Source organism: Capra hircus, chromosome 23 (assembly GCF_001704415.2).
Source record: "Capra hircus breed San Clemente chromosome 23, ASM170441v1, whole genome shotgun sequence".
Lineage (NCBI taxonomy): Eukaryota > Metazoa > Chordata > Mammalia > Artiodactyla > Bovidae > Capra > Capra hircus.
This window is the reverse complement of record NC_030830.1, coordinates 30,947,978-30,966,156: the sequence shown is the minus strand read 5'-3', so window position 1 is coordinate 30,966,156 and position 18,179 is coordinate 30,947,978. Positions and strand designations below refer to the sequence as shown.

Here is an 18,179-nt window from a genome sequence, read left to right as displayed (position 1 = left end):
TTTGATGGTCATTGTGGGCCTTAGTGAAGTTTTTTTCTTGGATGTTTTGCAAGATTATATAGAAAGCTAATTATAAAAGTTACAGTTTAATTTTTGATCATGTTATTGCTTTTATTACGTTACTGTTAAGCCTTCTTATTTATGCCATGGAAGATCATTGTGAGATTTTTAAAAATGAATTAAAAGACGCTTACTCCTTGGAAGGAAAGTTATGACCAGCCTAGATAGCATATTCAAAAGCAGAGACATTACTTTGCTGACTAAGGTCCGTCTAGTCAAGGCTATGGTTTTTCCAGTAGTCATGTATGGATGTGAGAGCTGGACTGTGAAGAAAGCTGAGCACCAAAGAATTGATGCTTTTGAACTGTGGTGTTGGAGAGGACTCTTGAGAGTCCCTTGGACTGCAAGGAGATCCAACCAGTCCATTCGAAAGGAGATCAGTCCTGGGTGTTCTTTGGACGGAATGATGCTAAAGCTGAAACTCCAGTACTTTGGCCACCTCATGTGAAGAGTTGACTCATTGGAAAAGACTCTGATGCTGGGAGGGATTGGGGGCAGGAGGTGAGAAGGGGATGACAGAGGATGAGATGGCTGGATGGCATCACCGACTCACTGGACGTGAGTTTGAGTGAACTCTGGGAGTTGGTGATGGACAGGGAAGCCTGGCGTGCTGCAATCCATGGGGGTCACAAAGAGTTAGACACGACTGAGCAACTAAACTGAATGGTGGTTTGCTTCTAGTTTACAAATTAATTCTAACTTCATGTATAGATTTGGTTAGTTGAGAATTTTTTTAAATGTCCGGATTGATATCATGTAATCCTGACTCTGAATGGCTACATAGGAATTAAACAAGTGAAGAATCTAATGTGTATAAAAGCACAGATCTGGACACTTGATGGGATTGAAAGTTGAGTAAAGATGTCCCTTGTCTTAAAGAATAGTTTATACTCTGGAGAGATTGGCAGTACTAAACCAAATCCAAAAATAATTGTAATATAAGAACAAAATAAAGCCCTTTGAGTAAAACCAACATGTTTAGGGTGGCGGAAGAAAGAAAGAAATCACATTTGCTGGGTGGGTACTAGGAAAGCCTTCCTTGAAGGAGGTATGCTCAGAAGTAGGGTTGGGGGCTGTCCCACGTGGAGGTCACAACATGAGTAAGCATGGAGCATGTTCTGGATGTAGCAGCTCACCTGGTCTTCCTGTCTTGCATATATGTGACGGACCAGTGGGGAATGAGACAGACAGGTGAGCAGAGGATGGACTGGGGAAGACTTTGGGTACTAGGCACTTTGAGGAAGTATAAGCTGTTTTCTTTGGCTTCCATATGACCTGTTTTGCATGAAAAAGAATCATACACATGAATTCAGCTGTCTTTTCAGATTAGGTTTTATTTCTCCAAGGACAAGTTTACTTTTGAACTTTTCTTTCATTTCCTATTAAATTTCAGAAATCCTTAAAAGGAAATCCTAAAGGACTTCTTATTTTTTTTGCCCTTCAGAGGTATAATTCTCAAACCTGCTATTAGACTATCCCAGAGTAAATTCATTGACCACAAATCTAAGTTTTTATGATTGGTCTTAATGTAGGGAAGAAGTAGAGATAGAAATTAAACAAAATTTTGTCTCAACCCTTAAGTTAGGGATCATTTTTCTAGAATTTAGGCTAATTGTGTTTTAGAAACTCTTATACAATATTAGTTGAGTATTTTAATGTGTATAAATTGAGAAAGACTAATTTTTTTACAGGAAAGAGAATCTCGTGAACACCTCCGTTTAGGATTGTTGGGTCTTCCAGCTCCTAAGAATGACTTTGAAATTGTTCTACCAGAAAATGCCGAGAAGGAACTGGAAGAGCGTGAAATAGATGATACTTACATTGAAGACGCTGCTGATGTGGATGCACGGAAGCAGGTGGGTGACGGCTGTTAACATGTCTCTACTTAGTGTGTTTTTCAGTACTGAAAAAAATTGCGCTAAAGGAAAGTACTTAGATCAGTCTTGATAGGTGTTCTTAAAATGTATAATCATATAGGTCGCAATTTAAATATCCTCTGTCAAATTCATTCAGTTCAGTTCAGTCGCTCATTATGCTCCTTTAAAATATGTGTAAGTGGTCTTTTAGACATTGCTTTCATTCTTGCCAAGAAAAGATGTTATTGATCAGTCTTAAAACAAGTACATCTTATTGATTGATTTTGTTGGTTGATTGATTTGTTTCTTTGTCAGTGTAAACTAATGGGAAGTTGCGGGTAACACAGGGAGCTCAACATGGTGTTCTGTGACAACCTAGAGGGGTGGGATGGGCGGGGGTGGGGGGGAGGTTGGGGGGAGGTTCAAGAGGGAGGGAACATATGTATATTTATGGCTGATTAGGTTAACTGTCCCAGGTCTTGTGTCTTGAAAGTGGTAAAACTTGAACTAAAACTGAGATCATGTGATCCACTTCAGGACTTTCTGTTGCAGCCCATTTTGGGATATTTTTAGAAATCGAATCATTTCTAGGGATTAGAGTGATGGAAGGCATGCTTTAGAGAGAAAGCACATGAATGTGCTTTTTGGTGGGGGATATATAATAATACTTTATGAATTTAGTTCTCTTCGTTATTTTGAGCTACGTTTTTTCTAAAAAATGGTTTAAAGTTTTCTTGTGTTAACCCACATTATTCATAATTTAAGAGTCATAAAACAGCACCCTTGCTGGCTGGCCTTTTAAATAAAAAATCAGTAGCTTCTTAGGTGGAAGGGAAAGGTTGTATTGCAGGAGGGATAATTGGAAGCATCCCCTCTAAGTTTAGGATTTGGTCTTTTAGACAAGAAAAGAATGATTATCTGATTAAGGGAGCCATGCAAGTCTGGAGAATGCTCCTAGTAGCTGTTGGAAGTTCTTAGTTTGTGTTGTAACATGAGAATGAATAGACTGGCTAATTTCAGTGGCGTTCTGTTGCCTTTCTACAAACTTACACAGATTACTACAGCTTTAGCTCTTGAACATACATGTTCTTATAGACGAAAGTGTTTTCACCTTTACTGAAATGTGTCAGATACTGTATAGCTGTAAAAATGGTTATAAAAATAAATTTTCTAGGCCATACGAGATGCAGAGCGTGTAAAGGAAATGAAACGAATGCACAAAGCTGTCCAGAAGGATCTGCCAAGACCATCAGAAGTAAGTATTAGAATTTCTGCCTTAGGAAGTTTTAAGTTTCTTTTTGTGTGATTGATGTTTTTTATATTATTCATAAAGTCTATAAAACAACATTTCATCTACTTTTTGGAATATAGTAAAGCAGTTCCCAGATCCAATCTTTGAAATGCTTCACTGGTACAAATAAGAATTTTGAAAGAAAAAAGAAAATAATTTCTTTTGAAAACGTTAAACTGCTTTAGGTATACCTCGGAGATGTTGCAGGTTGGTTCCAGGCCGCTGCAGTGAAATGCATGTCACTCAGTGAAGCGCGAATTGTTCTGTTTGCTTGTGCATATAGAAGTTACGTTTATACTAAACTGTAGTTTTAAGTGTGCAGTAATGGTATGTCTAAAAAAAGTACATACCTTAATGTACTTAATGTACATACCTTGATTAAAAGCTACTTTATAGCTAAAAAAGTGCTAGTTATCATCTAAGCTTCTGACCCTGAGTCATAATCTTTTTGCAGTAGTAGCATTAATGATCACAGCTCACCATAGCAGATAGAGTAGTAGTGAAAAAAATGTTTGAAATATTGCAAGAATTGCCAGTGTGACATAAACAAAATGAGCAAATGTTGTTGAAAAAAATGGTGCCAATAGATTTGCTCAATTCAGGGTTGCCATGAACCTTCAGTTTTTGAAAAACAACAACAACAACAACAACAACAACAAAAAACGCCTTGTCTGCAAATTGCAGTTAAGTGAAGCACGGTAAAACAAGGTGTGCCTGTGTTTAATTCATTGCTAGCAGAAGTAGGAACATTAGTGTGTTGTAGTGCTATGTTTAATAATTGTACTTGTTTTAAAATTTTAGGTAAATGAAACAATTCTAAGACCCTTAAATGTAGAACCACCTCTAACAGATTTACAGAAAAGTGAAGAACTGATCAAAAAGGAAATGATCACAATGCTTCATTACGACCTTCTACATCACCCTTATGAGCCATCTGGAAATAAAAAAGGAAAAACTGTAGGATTTGGTACCAATAATGCAGAGCACATTGCCTATCTGGAACATAACCCTTATGAAAAATTCTCCAAGGAAGAGCTGAAAAAGGTATCATTGAATATTTTTGTCTCAAGATTTAAGTATTTGTTAGATACTGTGTATCATGGACAAACATGAACATGTTTTCCCATATGGATGTTCATAAACAACAGAAATATATGGTTAAGAGAGAAATTTTCATGTTAAATGTTATGCATTCATCCTCCCCCCTCTCTCTGCAGAGTTCAGTGATAGACCTTTATCAGATAGACACTGGCTTTGATGGCAGGGTGTTTTTGTCTCATGGGTGTGTGCCTCATTGATAGGTTGTTACAGTTGCCATTTTCTGGGTTTAATTCTGTTGTCTCTGAATAGGGTGGGTTTGCCTTTAGTACTTAAACCTCACTTACTTAGAATACTATGAAAAAACAAGAATGTATTAAAATATTTACAGATTAAACCTTTCATCTATTCACAGAAAGGAAATACCATTTACTGCATGTATTTCCCTGACGTGGTTTCCCCCTACCCTCGTGGATAAGGAAATAAATGTTTTCTCATATAATATAACGTCTGTCCTACCTCTTCCTCCATATGCATTTTATTCTTTCTGCTTTGACAGAGCAAAGAGCTGTGATGGTGACTAGAAATCTGTACAGTGACACAGGAAAAGAGAGTTGGTGTCATGGCTAGAAGAGGAGGGTCTTTTGCTGAAGTCTTCTTCCTTTAGTCTTTCATTCTGAGGGGCAGTGAAGTACCTGCCCATTAGAATGGGCTGACTTAGGAGGAAACCAGATTCTTCTGTCTCTTTTCTCTCTTGTGTTCGCCTTCTCTCTTTCTTACTTTCCCTTTTTCATACTGTATAAGTGATACATGTTTATTATAGAATTTTTGGAAAATAGAGGAAGAAGGGCTTAGATTTCTGTTTCAGTTTGCTTCTGAGTAACTTTGAGTTGCTGTCTTCTAGTAAGTGCCATGGAAGCTACCCTCTGTTGAGAATTAGATAATGACCTCATTGCTGAACAGTTTCCTCTTGTTAGAGTGAAAATATGAAAAGATGGATTTGAGGAAATCAGTCTTCCTAAATTTATTGTATATATGGAAACCTGAAACAAAGATCACATTGTTACTAATAGAAGTTCTATAAGGGACAGATTCTAATGCATGCTTTGAAAATAATAATTGTAAGTAGTGCTTTAGAATTTTATATGAAACCATTACAAAGTAGTTCATCCTCCTGTATTTTATTACCTGTTTATAGTCCCCTGTGTTCTGAAAAATTTGAAGCAACTATTTACTTAGCAGATTCTTTAGGCACAGTTTCAGTGGAACTTAGCTACCCTTTCTCCTAATTATTATAAGAGTTAAATTTGTCAAATTTTACCATGTGCAGTTTCAGAGTGAAATACCATTTCACTGATAATAAAGTGCCCAGTTGTCATTAAGTGTGTTAAAATTGGTTTGTTTCCATTATTTCCCCTAAGAGGTATCATTTAAAAGGATCCATTCTTTATATTCTGCAGACATGATTCCCCCCCTTTTTTTTTGTTTAAATTTTTTCATATGCTTGTTATTTATCTTGATTTTTCTTATGTTTTGGTCTGTGTTTATTTTCTGATGTTCCTGGAATGATTGAGAGCTTTCTATAAAGCACAAAAAGTAATTGTTGGTTTTTCATGAGCCATGAAGCAAAGGGCTGGAAAGAGTTCGTGTGGTATGCTGATGGAGTCTGTGAGTCTGGTGCTGGGCTGGCTTTTTGTGTCTTGCTGTATCACTTAATCCTCATAACAAACATGTTAGGTATTATCTCCCCTCTCCAGATGAGAAACGGGCTCACAGAAGTTCAGCAAGTTCAAATAGCTATTTAAATGCTAAAGCTGTGATTGGACTCCACTTGTCCAATTCCATCCTCATTCTATCATCTTAAACCGTATCTTTTCTAGTGACCAGCAACTGGTCTGTGATCTGTCATTATTTGATCTGTGCTTCCAGTCCTATTCTCTGGTAATGTCAGGGACATTCTTTCAGATGAAAAAAAAGGCATGTGTCAAAAAAAAACACAAAAAACCCCGCCTAATTCGCCTTTACCGCACTGGGAAGTTGGAAGCGTCGGGGTTGGTGGTGAGTGGAAGGAGCATCCTCCATGCAGTGGTCCCATTTGGTGTGGGTGTGAGCCTGTCTCTTCTGCTTCCTAGTGTTGTGTTTTTGAACAAATTGTTTAACCTCTCTGAGCCTTTGCTTCATGAACTGTAATGAGGTTAATGAACTTGATGAACTTGATGAACTTTAGTGAGGTTACTGTTGACTGCTTTGTAAGAGTGGTATGCTGTTTGGAGATAAAATAGGTAAAACTTTTCAGTCCAGTTCCCGGCACCTGAGAAATGGTAGCTGCTGTTTTAATGAGTGAAGGCAAAGAATGTTTATATTATTGGGGGTAATACATGGATGCCTGACTCTTCAGATCAATTTGCATTGATTTCTAGACTTAATTTGTTTCACTTAGATATTTATAACCCCCTTCCAAAAAACAGTCAACCAAAGCTCAGTGCTTTTGCTCAGGGAGGGAAAGGCCAGTCTTTTAAAACTTTCTATTGATGGCAGGTGTCTCTAGTACTCAAGCTTACTGAAATTATTATTGTGAACAGGCTCAGGATGTTCTGGTACAGGAGATGGAAGTGGTCAAACAAGGTATGAGCCATGGAGAACTCTCAAGTGAAGCTTATAACCAGGTGTGGGAAGAGTGCTACAGTCAAGTTTTGTATCTTCCTGGGCAGAGCCGCTACACCCGGGCCAACCTTGCTAGCAAAAAAGACAGAATTGAGTCGCTGGAAAAGAGGCTTGAGGTTGGTATCTTTTTAATATTTAACCTTAAATGTGTACTTTGATTGAAATGATGAATCAAACTCATACCTCTGATGAATGAAACTCATACAACTTGAGAAAAATAGATGTAATTGTTTTTGAATTTCTTGAGAAGAAACTGCACTGCACTGAAGTGTTTGATCTGCATTGGTTTTTCAGAATGGCTGGGCTTTGTGATAAAGAGAGCTCTAAGTTGACCACAGGTCAGTCAGAACCTCTTACATGTGGGAGCAAGGAGCCAAAAAGTGAATACTGGTCACTCAGACCAGTGTAGATGAGTGCTGAAATAGCAATTTTCTCTAAGGAGGGAGATCAGTGTACCAGGGAGCTTTCTTTCTGTAACCAAGAGGGGACACTTAAAAAACATAAGTACCTTTCTGCTCACTCTCTGATTCTTGTGAGTTTGCGACAGGAAGAGCACTGAGCTGGATTACCTAGACAGTGGCTTCCATGATTTTTCACATCTGTGAAAATGTTGAAAGGTACTCGATGGGAATTTCATAGCGTGTGGTTTCTTAATATAGTCTGCATGTTTTGAATTCCAGAATCTGTGTAGGAATTTTGCCAGTGGTATGTAAATTGTGGTTCATGGACTGCTAGGCTGCCTTGTGAATTCTTAATAGTGGTCTTCAGGGATGTTTCTGAGGCCAAGATATCTTGGGATGGGAAGTAGAAAGAGGTGCTTCAGGCAGTCACATGCAGAAAGTGGCTTCAAGTTCCTCTTATGTGATTACCAATTTCTCTTTGCAGAAGGTAGATTTGAATATATTTTATTTAGGGTTAAAATAAAAAAATAGTGAAGTCATTTGGAGTGGTTGGGGCTGTGTGAAGCTAGGGAAATGAGCTGGAAAAAGCAGTAAACTTCAGTTAATTTTTAATTTTACCTTTAAGGTCATATGTCTAGGCACCTAATGGTAATGCTTGTGAACTTCTTTTATCATTTGGTGGGAAATCAGTTTCTTCCTGAAGTGATTTTCATCTTGGGTGAAATTTTAACGTTCCGTTGCTACTGGTTACTCTAGCTGTGTTACTGACTTCCAGCAGGGTGTGCTGTTGCTCCGTGTTTTAATTCACAAAGTCAGGGAAAGTAAAAAGAACATCAGTGGTTAAATTTAAGTTATATTTTCTGTTGTGTAGGCTTCGTTTCTGATAAGTGGTAGTTAGCAGTGTAATTCTGTTCTAAGGTCAGCATCATAATTGATTGGAAAGCTATTTGGAAAGCTTCCTTGTAACCTTTATATATAAATGCTTAGGTCTCTCACTTGGTTTGAAAATCTCATTTGAGGTGGGCAAACTCTTTATTGCTCAAATGGTAAGGACATTTTGTGCTGTTTAAAATATAAAAAAAGTTTTTCCCCCAAATCTCATTTACTTTGTTGAGGCACTAACTTTCATGACAGCAAATAAATGTGTCACAAAGTGAGTGGTGCCATAAAGTACAGTAATTTTTATTTCTATGTTGAATTGGTCTTGTGAGTTTTGAAGGGAAAAATACAGAGAGAACCACTGCTGTTCTTTTGGAGATTTATTTGGGTCGTTTATGAGCAACCATTAGAAACATGTGGTTCTCTTTGTTCAGTTCAGTACCAGGAACCGAAATCTTCCGTTGAACTATTTTTGCTGAAGGATTGGTGATTTTGGAAGAATATTCATAAAACAGTCTGAAGTAATTTTTCTTTTCTTGACTCCTGGATAACTTGCTTTAATGTTTACTCAGCCGTAATCAAATCCTTTAATTTAGTAAACTCTGCTTATTTCAAATGAAAGTTCATTAAGTCTTTAAAAAGAAGAAAAGAGACTCAAAAACACAAATAAACAAATCCCCCATTTTATTTGTATCCATCCCTAATTCAGAACTAGATTTGTCTTAGCTTATTTTAGTTTTTGAAGACACAGTTCTCCTGATTTGAAATACATAAATATTTTATTTCAATTGTGGTAATTCTTTCATCATTTTAGTTGATTGCTAAATTATAAACATTATTCAAAGTTTGTTGTGGGGAAGGAACTCTAGTTGTATTATATAAACTTAAGGCTGTACTTAAATTATCCTTCCACTCTTCGGTTCAGGGAGATGTGCCTGGCTGTGCTGAGCACAGTACATGACTGCCAGTGGGCTTGAGTTCTGCTGCCATGAACTCTGGAACAGTGAATCTAAATTAGGACCCTCTCACACCGTATCAAGCAAGATGAAATCCAGCTTTGTCATGCTTGGTGTCTCCTATATGGATTAAAAAAGCATGCCCTGAGGTTTATATTGGAGCTAGTCTTCAAGCCATTACTCATGATTAGTATTTGAAACTTAGAACTTAAATTAAAATCCTTAAGATTCTCATTTAAAACTAGTTAGAACCATCTCAGATTTTATGTAGAATGTTTTGGCTGGTACAAGGAGTCCGTTAAATAAATAGAATCAGAAGAGAGTCACAGGTCAGAAGCAAGTGGGAAAGACTAACCAAGTCCACATACTTTATTCTGCTTAGGAGATAGAATTAATTTTGGAACTTTACCAGACATCTATGTGTAAAATATGGCAGCACCTGCAAGCAGAAATGACAGCTAATATCAGAAAAGGAAAGTTATGAAAACACAGCATGTTGAGGCCATTTAAGTATGGTGGCAAAAGGCCATGTTATTTGAATAGCTTCTGAAGGCATTATAGGTGTATTCGGTAGGAGTAGCATGTTTGCTGTTCATGGGGATACTCCAGTTAAAAGAGAAACTTAATTTCTGTTCAGTGTCATGTTTCTATAAAACAGAAAAAGAAGGATGGCCAGTGTAGAAGAATTTTCATCAAACGGTTGAAAGTAGAAGAACTTCAGGCCTTTATTTACTCACACATTCAGTGTGTGTTACTGAGCATCTGCTGTGTGCCAGCCCCTGCTCTAGGCCCTGGGGATACAGCAGGGAGCCAGGCGGATGAGCTTTCTGCTCCTCTAGACTTCATGTATCCGGAAAACACTTAACGTGGAGAACCTTATTTTCCGATGATGCCAGATAAATGAGTCATTACTGTATTTGGGAAGTGCAAATAGAATTTGAAGTGTTCTAATTTGTTTCCACTTTAAGTGGAAATAAGAAATCGTCTGAAGACGTAATTATTTTGAGTGAAATAATTTCCAGTAGGTGCAAAAGTGAAATGAGAAGTCTGAATTTAGGCCTGCCATTAAATTTAATAGTATTTGAAATTGTATCTAAACTGCTGTGTTGAGGAAGTTTGGCTGAAAAGTAGATTTTGTCGTGTTAGCTGTAAAAATGGAAAGGCTTTCCTTAGAGGTGGAAACTAGGTCCAGAAGTAATACTTCTCCCTGTATTTTACTGGCGCAGCTAATTTAGTCAAGAAATACTATGTGACATTGACTTCTTGGAAATAAAGTAACTTAAAGAACACAGATAACACATTTAAAATCCGTCTCAGTGTGTTTGTAGAACTCGTCTGGGGACCCCTGACTTTCCCGGATGGTTATATTTCAGCAAAATTAGCTGCACAATGGATCCTGTTGTCTCAGTGATCGTCATTTATTTTTACATAAGATAAAACTTCCCTTAGAACCTAGGGTAAGGATTAAGCTGGTGTGCAGTTGAGGGTGGAGGGATGGTATGTTGTTGTATCTCAGCAGGTTTACACTTAGGCTCTTGTGTGGGTGGGAGGGGGTATGTGGGGTGGTGTGCGGTGACAGGCGAGAAGTCCTCAGTACTTGGAACATTCTCAGTTCTCAAGTTCTCCTCTCTGCCATCAGCCTTAAAGGCATTAACAGATTTCTTGGTTGTTTCTAGCGGCAACCTGGAAGCTAGACCAGAGATCTCCTGTGATAACAACGGTGTTGCTTTCATTATTCCTCAGCATTGAGTTGAATTTGTTTCTTGTAGTTGTTGGGTTTCATTTCCTAACTTATGCAAATGTAAAATGCTCTTGGCATTGCTTTATTGGTACTTTTCTGTTCTTGGAAGTGTGTTTAGTAAGGTTTTGCCTTATTGCTTTAGCTTGCTTTTTAGGGAGGCAGTCTGATGGTTGCTAACTGATAGATGCTGACTAATAATCACTTAATTGGACCTGGATCTCATCAATATTGAGATGGCTCACTGCTAAAACAATGCTAATGAGCAGTATAGAGATTAAAGGAGTATCACTCATGGGCTCTTGTTTGCAAACATTTCGATGGTTGAAATCACATCTTTACCACTATAGGATCATGTTGACTAGGAAGTGGAGCTGCCATTAACTTTATATTTATTTTAGGTATTCTGAAACCTGCTTTTCCAGTGGTATAAGGTTATTATCTGGGTCCCTGAGCAAGAATTTCAGTGAGGGATGCTCTTAATGTTTCTGAACCTCACTGTAACAGACTTTAACTGAGGACAGTATTGGAGACCCAAGGATAATGTGTTTATTTTGGAATTACTTAAGCTTGGTAACCTTAACAAACTTAGTGAGTTTGAGAGTAACAATTACACTTTTATAAGTCCCATACAGCTCCCTTTTGTAATGACCCGAGGAAACACTTATGGTTCCACTGATTCATCTCCTGGGGACCATCAGTTTTCCATTGGTCTCTGGCCAGTCTTTTTTAGACAGTTTCTCTTCTATGCATTTAAAAAATAACATTTGTAGGCGTCTTTTCTAAAAATAATACCAGTACTTTGTAGAAAATTTTAAATTAAAGAGAAAAGCCTACCATTCAAGTGTAATCACATTAAACATCTTGGGGTGTGTATATATAAGATTAAATATGATAGAAAAAGATTTAATATATGTACAGCCACACATATCAGTGTGTGGATAAAGGTCTTTAAAACTAAATTGGGATCACCATGTACTACTCCATTCATTTTCTAGTATAATATTATAATTACCATTCAAAAAAACAAAACCCTGATCACTTATACTCTTTTAAAGCCTGTGGCAAAAGATTAGCTTTGGTGAAATCTCTAATAATTCTAGTTATATCCTGCCCAGCTTCTCAAAAAGTTGTTAAAATAAATTTTTTTTCCCCATAAAATTTTTCTGAGAGATGTTTTTCCTATAGTTTTGTAGCTTGTTAAGAATAAAAGAATTCGGAATTAAAAAATGTAAGCTGGGGAGATTGAAAGCTTTTCTCCAGTGTCAAATAAAATTTTTACAAGTAGCTATATACAGGTTAATGTCTAAATCAGGGAAGGAATGATGGGCAAGTTCATTAATTGAGATCTTGTTTATGTGTGTGTGGAATAATTTTTCAGGGAACTGTCTGGTGGCGTGAAGCCATGTAGCGCCGCAGCTGGCATTTCTTCAGGCAAGTTTGCATTTCACGGACTGAGGCAGAGAGGACATCTGCTAGAGCTGCAGTGTACCCTAGTGTTGGGCTTTCAAGTAGACACAATGGCAGAACTTCATCTCTTGGTGACTGTGTAGCCTAGGGCAAGTTACTTAACCTCTCCTGGTCTCAGATGTTTCTAACTTGTAAAGTTTGGGTGATAGTTTTTATCTCATGGAAGTGAGAGCTTGAAATAATGTAAGATGAAATAAGATAGGGGGTGCCTTACAGTTGGTAAGTTTTAGTGGATAGGAATCCTCTCCCAGGTCTCTCAGGGTCGTATCACTCTTATGTAGTCGCTGCCTTGTTTGGACTCTTCTGTGACCTCATGGACTGTAGTCCGCCAGGTTCCTCTGTCCATGGACTTCTCAGGCAGGAACACTGGAGTGGGTTGCCATTTCCTCCTCCAGGGGATCTTCCTGATGGATTGAACCCAGGTCTCCTGCATGGCAGGTGGATTCTTAACTGCTGAGCCACCAGGTAAAGTGGCTCATTATCACTCTTAGTGTTAGCTTAATTAGACTTGATGGTATAAGGTACCAAGAAATAACTTTACCTTGAGTAAGAGGGTGGCTAAGTTTTTGCTCTATAAGTTTTGATGAATGTCTGAAATACGAGACATGGGTCAACTTGAGGAGAGAGATTTGAATAATACTCAAAGGCTCACATTTTGTTTCGTACAAATGAATTTTACAAAATTGTGGATTTTAACGTTTCATTTGTTTATTTTGGCATGTTGAGACAGTTGACATACTTCTATTTTAATGTTTCCATTATATTGATGTTTCATGGTTTGTGGTGTATAGTCTTAACAAAACAAAATAGTTATCCTTTGGAGTAGACACTGAATTCGAAATTTAAAAAAACTTTTATTATGGGAATTTTTAAATATACCCTAAAGTAGACTGGTGTAATGAGTCCTAGTGTGTTATCACCCAGCTGTGACAGCCATCAGCTCATAGCCACTCTTATTTCATATCATTTCCCCTTCCCCGCTATTTGAAACAAGTTCCAGACATCATATCGTAAAACAGAATTATGATGCATGAAATTCGTCAGCTTGGTCCCCCTATACATTTACATGTAGATATATTTTCATTCATCTCTTCTTGAATTGAATTTTACACTTTTGTTTTGGATGTAGTCAGCTTTTATTATATTCAGTGTTGTCCTACTTTAAAATCCTAATAGTTATAGTGAACTTTATTTAAAATCAAAAGAAATTTTGTGCTGATACATATTTAAGCACAAACTTCCGTTATAACCATATTTGGGAGGCTTGTCTGGTGACAAGTGAACAAAGTATTTAATCTTAATTCCATTATTAAGTTTGTTAGTTGTTTTAAGAAGACTTTAAATTATGTCTCTAAGTGCAGTTAAGGATTTGAAAAACATTTTTTGACAACTTTTGATAAATGAACTATAAATGCAGTGGTTTGAAATCAGTTTTTGGAAGAACTTTTGGTAAATCACCTGTAAGAAGTAGTATAAGCTCCCTAAACCAATACTTTTTTGTTGAAAATAAGTTGTCCTTCAGGGCAGTTGCTAGCGTTTAGTTGTATTTTTATTTTTATTTTTATTTTTTTCCTTTATCTTAATCAATCTTTTTTTTTTTTTTTAATTTTAAAATCTTTAATTCTTACATGCGTTCCCAAACATGAACCCCCCTCCCACGTCCCTCCCCATAACATCTCCCTGGGTCATCCCCATGCACCAGCTCCAAGCATGCTGTATCCTGCATCAGACATAGACTGGCGATTCAATTCTTACATGATAGTATACATGTTAGAATGTCATTCTCCCAAATCATCCCACCCTCTCCCTCTCCCTCTGAGTCCAAAAGTCCATTATACACATCTGTGTCTCCTTCCCTGTCTTGCATACAGGGTCGTCATTGCCATCTTCCTAAATTCCATATATATGTGTTAGTATACTGTATTGGTGTTTTTCTTTCTGGCTTACTTCACTCTGTATAATTGGCTTCAGTTTCATCCATCTCATCAGAACTGATTCAAATGAATTCTTTTTAATGGCTGAGTAATACTCCATTGTGTATATGTACCACAGCTTTCTTATCCATTCATCTGCTGATGGACATCTAGGTTGTTTCCATGTCCTAGCTAAGTTGTATTTTTAAAAAGGGCTTAAAATATGAATCTAGTTAAGTCAGAGCCTGGTTCTTCTTGATTCTATTTTTTAAAAAAGTTTTTATGCTCTGTTGGACTTTAATGTTGTTTCTGTGTATGCATGTGGGGTGAGGGAGCTGGGGCTGATGCAAGTTAGATGTGTTCCATGTATGCATGTATGGTTCAAGCTTGAGATTTACTGGCTAGAAAAAGGCCAGACTTCATAGGTTAGTTTTTTTCCCTCCTAAAATGTATTGAGTAGTCATAGGTCAAGCATTTTACCAGCTATGTGGATATGGTCCTTTACATTTTAATGATCAGATGGCAGATGTAAGATAAGCTAGAATTGAATATTAAAAGCTATATTCCTTTCTTTACATTTAAGGTATATGTTTCTTCTTTATATTTTTGTACTAACATAATAGTTATTGGGGGTTCTATGGTGGCTCAGACAGTAAAGAATCTGCCTGCACTGCAGGAGACCTGGGTTCCATCTCTTGGTTGGGAAGATCCCTGGAGAAAGGAATGGCTACCCACTCCAGCATTTTTGCCTGGAGAATTCCATGGACAAAGGAGCCTGAAGGGTACAGTCCATAGGGCTGCAAACTGATGCGACTGATACTTTCATATAGTTAATTGACTTAATTTTTTTTTCTGTACTTTAATTTTTTGTAAAATTTATTTCCATATTTGCTTGAAATCTTAGCACAGTATTTGAGCCTAAAGATTTTAATAAAGCTTGAGCTAAATTAAATAAAATTGTTCATATTAAATGGAAACTTTGCAGTTTTAAAATCTGGTGTTTTGGGAATAATAAATGACTCAACTGTGTGAGGTGAAGTAATTCCCAGATATAAGTCATACTAAATGTGCCTTGATGACTGACTAAACACTTTCTGAGCCTAAGTGTTATGTTGTTACACCAAATTGGAAATTGAATTTCCATGGTGTGCAGTGTATAGCTAATTGAATTATCTTAGCCAATGAAAATGATAATTTGTGTGACTAATTTTTTAAAAAAGCACTGCATATATTAATTTGAAATTCTTTACTGTTAAGGTTTTCAGAATGTGTATTTGAATCCACATGTGACTAGAATGTCTAATGTTCCTATTGTTGGAACACACTGAATTATAGTATCAGGAACTTAATGCAACTAACTTACGGATTTAGTTCACTTATTATTGGAAATAAGGACATTTTGGTAGGCCTGGTTAAGAGAAAACAGCTGACACCTAGCTTAGATAATGACAGTGGCTGAAACAGAATTCTCCATCCTAATTGCCTCCTACAAACTAAGGGCTTTAAAAATGCAGTAGTCTGAGACCATGTAAATAAGAGTCTCTGCACGGATAGATTTTAAAAACTCTACAGTTAACTTCTTAAATTTACAAACATATGTCACTCAGTCATGTCCGACTCTTTGCAGTCACATGGATTATACAGTCCATGGAATTCTCCAGGCCTGAATACTAGAGTGGGTAGTCTTTCTCTTCTTCAGGGGATCTTCCTAACCCAGGGATCAAACCCAGGTCTCCTGCTTTGTAGGCAGATTTCTTCACCAGCTGAGCCACCCGTGAAGCCCAAGAATACTGGAGTGGGTAGCCTATCCCTTCCCCAGGGGATCTTCCCGGCCCAGGAATTGAACTGGGGTCTCCTGCATTGCCAGCAGATTCTTAACCAGCTGAGCTACCAGGGAAGCCCCTTTTAAGTTTAGCTGGGGTTGAAGAGCATTGGCTTAAAAAGATATACTCCAGTACCTGTTACTTGGTGTGGTGGTCCTAAAGAGGCAGACTGCTCACTTAAGAAACAGCTGTCTTTTCCTTGCTTTATTCCCAGGAAGAGATCTCTGTCATTTTTAAAATTAAAGTTGAAATTTAAAAGATTTCAAATTGTCATCCATAGTCCCTTGGTCCATTAGAGAGGAGAGCAAAATGGTTAACCTCTTAGTACCTATAATAATTATAATCAGAGCTAACATTTGTTGACTGCTTGCTTTGTGCCAGATATTACTGGGTGGCTAAGGGCTTTTCTGTACTTTATGTAGTAACTTTTAGTGATAACTGCCATTTTATTGATGGAGAAATGGAAATACAGAGATTAAATAACCTACATCAACTCAAAACAGCTGAGTGACTCACTTCACTCCACGGCACTACTGATTTGTTCGAGTATTTCCTGACTCTTAGTAGATGTATCTTTGCTGTGGAACTCACTTTAATTTGTTATCTATTGGAGGAAAATGACTCTTTTATAAAGGACATTATTTATTAATGGTTTTAATCTTTAAGTGCATTGCAGAGGAATAAGAACTTATTTTAACTTTTATAAAATGTTGAAGATAGGAGGCTTTAAATGAGCTTTATGTTAATTAACTTTAGATCTATCTCATGTTCTTAAGGAACCCATACAACATGTCCCTTCCCTGCCACTCCCTCTGCCCTGGGCTTATTTGACTTTGGCTTCAATAAAGTAACCTGGAGATGGATAGGTATGAAGTATTACTTTTCCAGTAGAAGTGTACTTTATATTTTGGGGAACATGGCATTTTTTGATGTTCTTAAATATTCTTTTTTTTTTTTACTTCTTTTTTTAAAAATTTATTTTATTTTATTTATTTATTTATATTTTTACTTTATTTTACTTTACAATACTGTATTGGTTTTGCCATACTGTTCTTACATATTCTAAAACAAGCATTGAGATTGACATGTTTATTTTTATATCAGACATAATGCTTTGACGTGAATGTTTAATGGAAAGCTATATATTTGTTTTGGTGATTATATTGTTTCTAAATATTTAAGGAAACATCCTATGAACAGTTTTCTTATCAATATTGTATATTTGACAACATTTTCCCATGGTACCATTTCTACTTATTTACCCCCCCTCCACCCTCACATTTAATATTTCAGAAAAAAATTGTCACTGTCTCCCTTGTTACAGGTACTCTCAATTATATTATTATGAATTACAGAGTATCATTTGGGTATATGTTATCCTGAAACTACTTAGCTTTGATTGCTTTTAGAAGTCACTTGATGGAATCAGTTTGGAGGGTGGTAGGAGAGGAAAGAAGTTGCAGGGAAAAATGGACACAAAGAAATTGACACAGATTTAATAATTATTCTTGAGACTTTGACCTCACAATTACAAGCGTTGTTTGTTGGAAACAAGTATTTGCAGATCATGGTGAAGTGGGATGTAGAATGTACACCCAGAGAAGGCGTTATACTGATGGAATTCTGCATCCCAGCCTGCTGCCTCTCAACTTTTCCTTGTACCCTCTAAACTGAGGCTTTCTGTGTAGCAGCTCTAGAATTTTGTTGAAACCTTCTGCTAAGTATCCCTCTCCAGTTCTTTTTGAATCTATACATTTAAAATTTTTTTCACCTAATTTTAGAACCATCTGAGAGGCAACCCACTTGTGCTCAGTGTACATATTTAATAGGAAAATTGTTATTTCTCTTAATTTTATGGAGTCTTTTTGCTCCTCAAAAGTTAAAAACATTTTTGTTGTTGTTGCCTAATGTGATATTCTCTCCTTTATAGGTTTTATGCCGAGTTTACGATTATAACTTTATAAAAATAATCTAGTAATTTTGTACTTTTGAGGGGATTGTTTTGATCACAGCTGTGGTATATTAATTGAGTATTATTCAGTTATTTTAAATGTGCTTGATGTATAATATATAGAAGTGCATTTTTAAGA

The 18,179-nt window shown here is 36.8% G+C and overlaps 1 protein-coding gene across 1 annotated transcript in view; it reads left to right on the top strand.

Annotated features, from left to right (window-relative positions):
• The window catches only part of CDC5L (cell division cycle 5 like), a 45,042-nt gene that overhangs the window by 19,758 nt on the left and 7,105 nt on the right, over nucleotides 1-18,179 (top strand). Inside the window, exons 11-14 of the mRNA XM_005696360.3 lie at nucleotides 1,752-1,916; nucleotides 3,091-3,171; nucleotides 4,009-4,251; nucleotides 6,828-7,025. Of these exons, the coding sequence (XP_005696417.1) occupies nucleotides 1,752-1,916; nucleotides 3,091-3,171; nucleotides 4,009-4,251; nucleotides 6,828-7,025 (687 nt within the window). The remainder of the gene's footprint in view (nucleotides 1-1,751; nucleotides 1,917-3,090; nucleotides 3,172-4,008; nucleotides 4,252-6,827; nucleotides 7,026-18,179) is intronic.